Source organism: Haplochromis burtoni, unplaced genomic scaffold (assembly GCF_018398535.1).
Source record: "Haplochromis burtoni strain Fernald_Lab_line unplaced genomic scaffold, NCSU_Asbu1 Contig_313, whole genome shotgun sequence".
In the NCBI taxonomy this organism is placed as follows: domain Eukaryota; kingdom Metazoa; phylum Chordata; class Actinopteri; order Cichliformes; family Cichlidae; genus Haplochromis; species Haplochromis burtoni.
Window position 1 is genome coordinate 394,978 of NW_024582674.1, and position 9,215 is coordinate 404,192.

The window sequence follows — 9,215 nt, forward strand, 5'->3', positions numbered from 1 at the left end:
CTTTGTCAACAGGTTGAATCTCCACAAAGACACAACCAGCACATTTCAAATAAACCTCCGAGATCAAAACCCAAGAATTTTATCAAGTGGCTGGACAACACAGCGAGTCACTTTCCCGTCAGAGCTTGGTACGGCACTGTAACCGCATCGCTGATCACTTTGTTGTCTGTTTATATTTGATTTTATTTTTTCTTTTATAATGTTTCTCTCTGAATCGCTGCACTGTGCGGTCCATGCACGGTGCTCGTGTTCAGGCGTCAGTCTGGGGAACGCTTCGACTGCAACGATTACTCACTCAAAGTGGCCGACAGCAAAATGAGGTCTGATCTTTGGAATGACAAGAAGTGGATGTGGCTGGCAGTTGAAGATCTGCTGCCACATGTACCAGCCCGAGCCCTGCAGCTGAAAACACCACGGCTGATTTACAGGCTCATATTTCTGTATATGCAAACCTGCAGGCATGTGTGAGCCCATTTATGAACTATTACTGCTGAAAGTCAAATCTCCAGGTCTCGTTTTGTAATCTTCCACTTCAAAATGTCGACTCAGGTTTAATTTGAATTTAATTTAAAAGAAATTGTCACACACTTCTTTGAACACGGCAGCATGTTCAGTCTGCTGGGGGAACAAAGCCAACAGACTCACAACCTTTCCTGGTAAAACACAGTACAAAGATGTACAGACAGACCAGTCTCAGGATGAACCAAACCAACAGCTCCAACAATGAGTTCAGGTCAGAGACGGGTCCCGGGTCATGTCCACAGCTCGGTGACAACACGATGCTGTTTCAGAACAAGAGCATCAGTGTCCAAGTCGACTCCCATCAGTTCAGGTGATTTTAATTTGAAATGTCTCATGTAGCTTAACTGGCTCGCCTCATTTTAAGGTTTTAACATATTACCAGATGACCAGCTGCCACTTCAAGATCATGTTCAGCTGCAGGCTCGACGTGTGCATTAAAAAGGTAGACGACCTTTAGAGTGGCAAAACCACCGTTTGGCCTTAGAGTTCGTCTGTTAAAGGTCGGTCCGTTGGGAAGTACCAAGGAGGTGTCACTGGTGTGCTGACGTTGGGACATGCTGATCAAACACAATGTGACAAACTGTTACCTTTTAGATGATCTCTCCAACAACAAAAGCAGACATGAGCCTACAGCTGAGCCTAAGTGGGCTGAAGACTTGCTGCATGTGAAGCATTGATGAGCTGGACGAGTAACTGGGAAGCATCAGCAGAACTGACCTCAGGCTGGTGTGAACGAGAGGAGCAGATAAAAATATGGAAACCAGCGAAACCAAACTGATGGTGCAGCTTCACGTGAGCTCGGCTCAGCACTGCTTCAGTCTGGCTGTCAGCCACGTTTGCCACTTTCAGTTCAGTTCCTTGCTCAAGGGCAGTTTGTGGTAGCAGGCAACCCTAGCTCTCCCACCTATCGGTGTTTATCGTTGCTGCCTTCAGGTTATTCTCCGGTGATTCTGTATAATCAGCTCCAACAATGAGATTAACCACAGTGAGAGGAACAGGTGTAGAGAACATGAAACTCAACTTTCCCTGGAAAGTTTAAGCCCTATGGGAGTGTCCCCAAGAGGGCCGTGGACCCCCTATTGATCCTCTACCTAATCACATGAGCCAAAACTAAAACCTCCTGATGCATGCTCAATCATCTCTCACCATCTTACATGCTGTGATTGCAGCCATTCCCCAACTCTCTGTGAATGAGCTGACCTCCCAGCCCATTGTTCCTTCACTGGGCTGGTTCCAGTCATTATGCAAATGTCCTGTTTATAAGGTTGAAACCTGCAGTCAGCTGAGACTGAAGAAGTCACCTGGTGATGACGAAACGTTTCTCCCACTGAAAACGTGACAAAGATCAAATTTAGTGCAACAGTTTCTTTAAAACAAAAACCTGACATTGGCATCGTTGAAGAGTTTGACTTCTTTCATAAAATAAAAATGGCCAACCAATCAAAAATGCTCCCTCTAATTTGAATGTTTGCAAAACAATGAAAGTGTTGATTTGGAAATAGAAACGTCATTAAAGATGTTTTTGTCCTGATGAGATTTGAATATGATGCCAAGTTTTCACCGAGTCAACAGGAAAGAACAGTTGTGAAACATCTCACAGCTAATTTGGATCTAATTAGCAACACGCTCGGCTGCACCGAGGCAGGAGGCAGGTTTATATTGAGCTCGCAGTCATTTAAATTCAGGCCTGCGGCGTGGGAGTGGTAATGACACTGTAACTGTCACGCTGTGTTGAAGTCGTGTTAGTGCCGCACAGGTCAGCACACTGCTGCAGGCCGACTCCCATAAACTGTCATTATGAGTTCACAAGCATCAGATTAGAGATGCAAACGTGTTCAGTGCCAAGCAGCAGCTACAGCAGGCGCTCGGTTTATCGCTATTTTTAGAGCAGTTTTATTGACGTGTGTTGACTTGGATAGATGTTTGAACCTGCCCATTAAACCTCAGCGTCACTCTGTGTTGGGCTCTTTCGCATCCTCCTTTATGGGAACCAAGTTCACAGCCAAAACTTTGAGGAACATTTTAAAATGCAGTGAGAACGGCGAAAGCAGTAAAATCACACACAGAGCCAGAGGGTGACTGAAACCAGTGTTCAATTTATGTTATTTATGTTAAAGTCGAGCTTTTATGTGGGAGAAACCAGCGTGCCAAAGCAGGAACACGGTTGGGAAAGACTTTAAGAAAGTCTCGATGTGTTGGACACGTTGTGATGATCACATAAAGTTACAACATTTGTTAAATGTAGAGGTCGTCGCTGAAGGTACTTTTCTATTTCTATCATGTTTTCAGGATAAGACTTCCTGGACACTGAGGTGGTTTCTGATTCCTCACGCTGTTGTTGTCAGGACACGTTTTGATAAAGTGCGAGTTTCATGGAAATTGGGTGAGAACGCCTTTGTTTGTGTAGCGTCTTCTAAATAGTGACACACACAACAGTGGAGGGGAAGAACCGGGAAATGAACTTCTCCAAAATAAAGACCCGTCTTTTTTCCAGAGGGCGAATATTTGGATTCAGGCTCATGTTTAGAACTAGTGTTAGGTTGAAGTTGTTTTGGGGTTTTAAGTCCTGGTTATCAGGACAGGCCGGGTCCTCATAAGTACTGTAAACGAGTCCCAACGTGACGACTGTGTCCAGGAGATTTTGTGTTTCTACTTTTACTTATTTATGAAAAACTTGTGTTGAAACACAAAAACATGACGACACAGTGCAAACCTGCTCATCGTTCACCTCTCACGGCTTTTAAATCGAGTGTCTGATTAAATGTTTAAAAATGATGACTTCCTATGGTAAATGCACTGATGTAGAGCTTTTCTACTCTTCTGAGCACTCAAAGCACTTTGTGCATTCAGCCATTCACTCCAGCACATTTTCTGAGTGCTTTCTAACTAACACACACTCATACTCCGATGGATGCATCAGAGTATGGAGAGTAATTTGGGGTTAGCATCTTGCCTAAGGACATTTGGCATGCAGTCTAATGGAAGCCAGGAATTGAACCACCAACCTTCCGATCAGTAGATGGCCTGCACTACCGCCTGAGCTACAGCCATAAAGCGCTTTGCTTAACAAAGTGTGGACATCGAGCCAGCGTTGGCTTCAGTAATCCTCGTGACGGTGGCAGGTACAGCTGTGCTGGGACTTCGCTAACAAATACAAAAACTTATTAAAAAAGCATAAAAACAGGTCAAACTAATGATGTTTGATTTGTGCATTTTTTATGCAATCATATTTTTGCTGCCTGACGCTCTGATTTATATAAGAGCCACTAAACTCAACCTGAGCAATGACGCCCTGAGGCATGATGGGAGGAAACCGAGGCTGCAGCGGTGCGGGGCATGAAGCAGCCTGCAGAGTCGCTGCAGCTGCTGCCAAAACCCTCCGAGGAGAAGTTCGAATGAAGGGCGAGAACAGTGACGCCAACATGACTGTGCAGGCCCAGCAGGGGGCAGCACCATCCTTCAGACTGACACCTGCTGGGCTCACCTGACTCTCAGTTCAGGTTTTTCAGCCACTTTGTACCTCGAATGCTTTACATATAAAAAATGACCTTATTAAAAAATGTATTTGACCCAGAAGGAAAAACATATTCAGTTGTCCCACACTTTACCCAGAATGCACTGCAGGTACGCTGCAGGTTACTCTGATGCTTCTGACTCCCTGATTGGAGGAAACCTGAGCGCTCTTCTTCTCTGAGCTTAAAGAGGTGGAGGTCTGCTGTGCTGGCGCTGAAATAAAGACACACTCTGAGTTTTTATGTAGACTCTCGGTTTATTGTCAGCACTCTGAGAGGAGACGCCGATTGGCTGCAGCGGCTCAGCTGGTTAGGACAGAGGAGGACGTGGAGGAAGAGGAGGACACCACCTTCCCGTCAACAACCTCCTGGACCACCGTCACCACCCGCTTGGTCGTGGTGCTCGAGGACTTGGTGGTGACACTGCAGACCAATCAGAAATCAGAACAGCGCACAGGTTAGCGTCTGCGTCACCCATTAGCTTCAGCTTCACTCATCGAAGCGTGAGTCTCACCTGCTGGTGGCTTCTCCGTCCAGCAGCCTCCTGTACTCAGCGATCTCCATCTCCAGCCGGGTCTTGATGTCCAGCAGCATGCGGTACTCCTGCCCCTGCCGCTCCAGGTCGGACCTCAGCTGCGTCAGCTGCTCCTCCAGCGACATCACCTGCAGGACAACAGAGTCACAGGTGAGACCGAAGAGCAGCGTGCTCAGGTACAACCCGCAAGCTCAGGATGAACAGCAGCTCACCTGCATCTGGTACCTGGAGAGCTGCATGGAGTAGCGGTTCTGCGTCTCAGCCAGAGAGGCCTCCAGCGACGCTTTCTGCAGAGGAACGCAGCGTTTGTGAGGTCAGCTGATCAAAAGCTACACCTGCAGTCAGACCCTTATTCAGATTTGACTCATCTCAGCCGTTCCTATCCTAAAACCTAGTTTTTATTGATCTTCCTCTCTGCCTTCAAACCTCGGCTCATGTGACCCGTCAGTGTTCAGACAGAAGATTAGAAACAGCCTGAAGTTCATCGGACGTTTATCGCCCGCCTCTGTTCACAGCTCGCCCCTCTCTCTTTTACAGTGAACAACCTGAAGCTCCTCCAGCTGCAGAATGGAGGTCATGTGACACTCACCATGCCCAACATGGACTGCAGCTCGATCTCCAGAGACTGCAGCGTGCGCTTCACCTCCGTGACCTCTGACCTGGACGTCTGCAGCGAGGTGGTTTGAGTGATGACCTCTTTGTTCAGAGTCTCAGTCTGCGCAGGAAACACGCACACAGGTTAATACACAGGAGACGTCTGCGGTCACAGGAAGTGATGTCATGGTGGCAGGTACCTTGGTCTGGAACCAGGACTCGAGCTCTCTCTGGTTTTTGGCGGTGACGGCCTCGTAGTGCTCTCTGATCTCAGCCATGACCTTTGTGAGGTCCTGCTGTGGACCGGCGTCCACCTCCACATGCACCTGACCGCTCATCTGATTCCGCATGGCGAGCAGCTCCTGCACACACACACACACACACACACACACACACACACACACACACACACACACACACACACACACACACTCAAGTTCAGCTAAAAACAAGTTTTCTTACAGTAAAAGAACAAAATCTGTGTTTAAGCAGCTGACTCCACACTCCACAGGCAACAACACTGATTTGACTCTCACCTCCTCGTGGTTCTTCTTCAGGAAGATTAGCTCCTCCTTCAGGCCCTCGATCTGCATCTCCAGGTCGCTCTTAGCCAGCGTCAGGTCATCCAGGACTTTCTTGAGCCCGCTGATGTCAGCCTCCACCGACTGCCGCATGGCCAGCTCATTCTCATACCTGCATGAGGAGGATGGATCACAGGTGAGGCTCAGTGATTCAATCTGAGCTGCTGTGGCGCCACCTGCTGTTCAAACTTCCTAATATCATTGGACCTTTTCCCCTGCAGTAACAGGAGTATTAACAATGACACTCATATCAGAGGAGATCCTGCTCCTGTGCATGCTTTATTTCAAATGTTCACCATGACACGCCGCTCTGATCTGCTGCTGCTGATGGAGACTCCAAGCATCATCTGAAGCTAGGGCTGCCAATTTTTTAACCATCAAATAAGGGACACAACAGAGTGTAAATATGCACTGTGTGACATCGCAGATAGAATGAACCAGATTTGCTGATTATACGGAATTTCCCAGTTGGCAACTCTATCAGAACGTCACCGATGCTCCGTCGATGTCTCCACCTGAAGCCTCATTTTGTCTCGAGAACCCAAAACATCTCATATTAGCACCACGTGGCGACAGTGGGGAGGAATAACATAATGCCAAGCTATGTGCTAACATTAAGTAGCACGTGATCTCAGACATGTGGACTGATGGCTGCAGCAGCCTCTGCTGGGCGTCAGAGGAACTGCAACACGCTCTGCGGGTTCCTGCAGACTCACTTTGTCCTGAAGTCGTCAGCAGCCAGCCGGGCATTGTCGATGCTCAGGTGAATGGCTCCGTTTTTCTTGGTGGCTTCCTGAATCTGGAGACAAAAAACATCGTAATGGATGAAGATCAAACTTTATTGATCCACATTAAGGTGCTTTTATTTTGTAATTACCGATGCAGTGCAGGTCTTTTACTTTGAAGAGTGTTTGTACTACAGGAAACACAAGGTCATGTTTCTTAATCAAGATAAATACTTGGCTGCCAGTGAAAGTCAGCAGGGGGCGGGGCCACAGGATTACTGATTACTGCCCCGCCCCCTGCCAGTTCTAACCAATCAGACAGAGCAGTGATACTTTTCATTTTCCAGATATTTCAGAACTTTTAATTAACCAAAAATTTATTCTAATTAAAACAGACTTTATTCATCTTTGTGAGGAAAACCCAGATTGTCAGAGATGACTGAGGTTCAGATCAGAAAAGTAAAACCTCCTCAGACTGTGTGCTGGTTCACCCAGTTGGAGACTTCCTGCGTGATTACATTTGACAGTTGTATAAATGCATTATTTTACATTTAGTTTGTATTAACTGAGCTACAGCATGTAGGTTTATGTTCTCTTTTCTAATTTTAGATCAGACATCCTTCAGTCCTCTGATTTCTGAAGGCACCGCCCCAGTTAAACGGGAGATTTGCTACCTTTGTCTGCAGCTCTTTCTGGGTTTTGTTCGGATGCGGGGTGAGGTGCAGCACAGCTGAATGAAGCCTTTTGTTGTCCCTTCATGAACTAAAAGCAGCGTCCTGCGAGCGTAATCCTCAGATTTAAAAAAATGTGACCGTGGGGGCTGATGACTTCATTGAAGGACAGGTTAGCAGAAAGTTAAAGATCTAAAGACCAACGACCGCTCAGCGAGTCCGGAGGAAAAACATTAACAAAGAGTTTCTGTGAGAAACAAACTGAAGATGAGTGAGAAGTAAAGCCTGGATATGGCCTGTAGAGGGCGCTCTGTGTCACAGCTTGGAGAGAGTGTAGAAAACTAAAGTTCTGCAGAGGAACAGATCCTGCAGATCATGATGAACGACGTTCAAAGGAACAGGACGAAGCTCGCAGTGACATCATCATTCAAAATAGCGTAAACATGAAATAAACAGAGGGTTAAAAACGCAGCGCAGGTGAGAGCACCTGTGGGACCAGCTGTCAGAGGGAGGGTGAGGAAGCTTTACCTTTGCAGTGATGTCGCTGATGGTGACGAAGAAGGTGGTGTAGTCCCGGGTGGAGGGGCCGACCTTGTTCTCCACAAACTGCCTGATCTTCAGCTCCAGCTCGGCGTTGGCCTTCTCCAGCTTGCGCACCTTCTCCAGGTAGGAGGCCAGACGGTCGTTCAGGTTCTGCATGGTGAACTTCTCGTTGCCGATCAGGCTGTCGTCCATGCCAGAACCGTTGTAGCTGACGGAGGACAAGTAGCCTCCGCCGAGTCCTCCGCCGAGGCTGCTATTGAGCCCTCCACCCACAGAGGAGGAGGAGATGCGGACTTCGGAGCCTCCAGCTCCACCGTACACGCTGCTGGCCCTCATGGAGCCGCTGCTGCCCACGGAGGACCTGACGGAGCGGGAGTATGAGCGGGTGAAGGAGGCCATGGTCGATGCTGCGTTCCTGCTGTAGCTGAAGACGACAGAGAGCAGAGTGAGGAGCTGCAGAGCTCTCCTCCTTTTTATAACTCCTGCAGCCTAAGAGCTGTCACTCAAACAGAAGGTGAGGCTGGGCGAGGCATGGGGGGGGGGTCACGGAAAAATGTAACCTGTAACACACTGATGCTTTTATCAACCCTGCTTCACCTGCAGGCTCGGCACGACCTTTGCATCCTGAAAGGAGAGAGATTAATGAGCAGACGACGCTTCAGCCAAAGCCTCAGTAAACATCAGCGACTCCTGAGGAATGACGGGTGCGGAGGGGGTGGTAACAGCTCGAGGAACAGCCCGACAGCAACAGCAGGCTGTGATCAGGCTCCCTGCTGCACACACGGGCCAAAGCTAGACCAAGGAGGCACCCTGCAGAGGAGCGATGACAGTGAAGCAGCTTAACACAAACAAAAACATGAATCTACAAAGTTACAATCAGTGCAAATCATCAGATATTCATCAGATAACCAGGGAACTGTTCAGAGCTCGGATGTTTTTAATGAAAGCTGTAAAATGTGACAGTTTGCTCTAAACATGGCTCGGTGGGCTGAGGTCACAGAGGCATCTCCAGATCCTCGAGCTGGAGGTCGGGGAGAAGGTCTCTGGACCCGAAAGCAGCTCCGCCTGTGAGCCCAACCTCGTGTTCAGGAACCAAAACATTGAACCAGCTGTATCCTCTCCAGGATACTTCAGGAGCTGCCTGCAGGACAGATTGTCCCACTTTCATCATGCGAGCCTCTGAAGGTGTCAGAACGAACACGCGTTTAACCTTTAAAGGTTAAAGCTCTTAATCTGAACACACCCTAACATCCTTTATTCAGTCACATCAAATCTATGCAGGGATTTAGGAAAGGTTAGTCCAAATCCACCCGGGACCTTCTCCAAGTCGCTCCGGCAGACTCTGACATCACCTCTGTATGTGTTATCATATTTTTTATTTTCTATCTTTCCTCAGCAGCAGTAATCAGAGTACTCTCACAGAGAGCTGTGTACTGAGAACTCGGGATATGAACGCAGGTTTGCAGTGAGCTGATCGCTGACTGTTTCATGAGGCAGTTGAGGATTGAGAAATCCAAACACGGCCGACATGT

The 9,215-nt window shown here is 47.9% G+C and overlaps 1 protein-coding gene across 1 annotated transcript; it reads right to left on the reverse strand.

The window, feature by feature from the left end:
• Positions 1 to 4,271: 4,271 nt before the first annotated feature.
• On the reverse strand, positions 4,272 to 8,146 carry LOC102292455 (keratin, type I cytoskeletal 13). Its single transcript, XM_005947153.3, has 8 exons — positions 7,669 to 8,146; positions 6,461 to 6,543; positions 5,700 to 5,856; positions 5,364 to 5,525; positions 5,159 to 5,284; positions 4,782 to 4,856; positions 4,549 to 4,697; positions 4,272 to 4,457 (listed from the first exon to the last, which is right to left on the reverse strand). Exons 1-8 carry the CDS (start codon positions 8,080 to 8,082, stop codon positions 4,337 to 4,339), a joined length of 1,287 nt encoding a protein of 428 aa, XP_005947215.1. The 5' UTR covers positions 8,083 to 8,146; the 3' UTR covers positions 4,272 to 4,336.
• Between the last annotated feature and the right edge of the window lie 1,069 nt (positions 8,147 to 9,215).

Coding starts and splice junctions, on each gene's coding strand:
- LOC102292455 (XM_005947153.3), bottom strand. CDS start 8,082: ATGGCCTCCTTCACCCGCTCATACTCCCGCTCCGTCAGGTCCTCCGTG. Junction 4,857..5,158: donor TGCAGTCCATGTTGGGCATG/GTGAGTGTCACA, acceptor GTTCCTCTGCAG/AAAGCGTCGCTGGAGGCCTC. Junction 4,698..4,781: donor TCTCCAGGTACCAGATGCAG/GTGAGCTGCTGT, acceptor GTTGTCCTGCAG/GTGATGTCGCTGGAGGAGCA.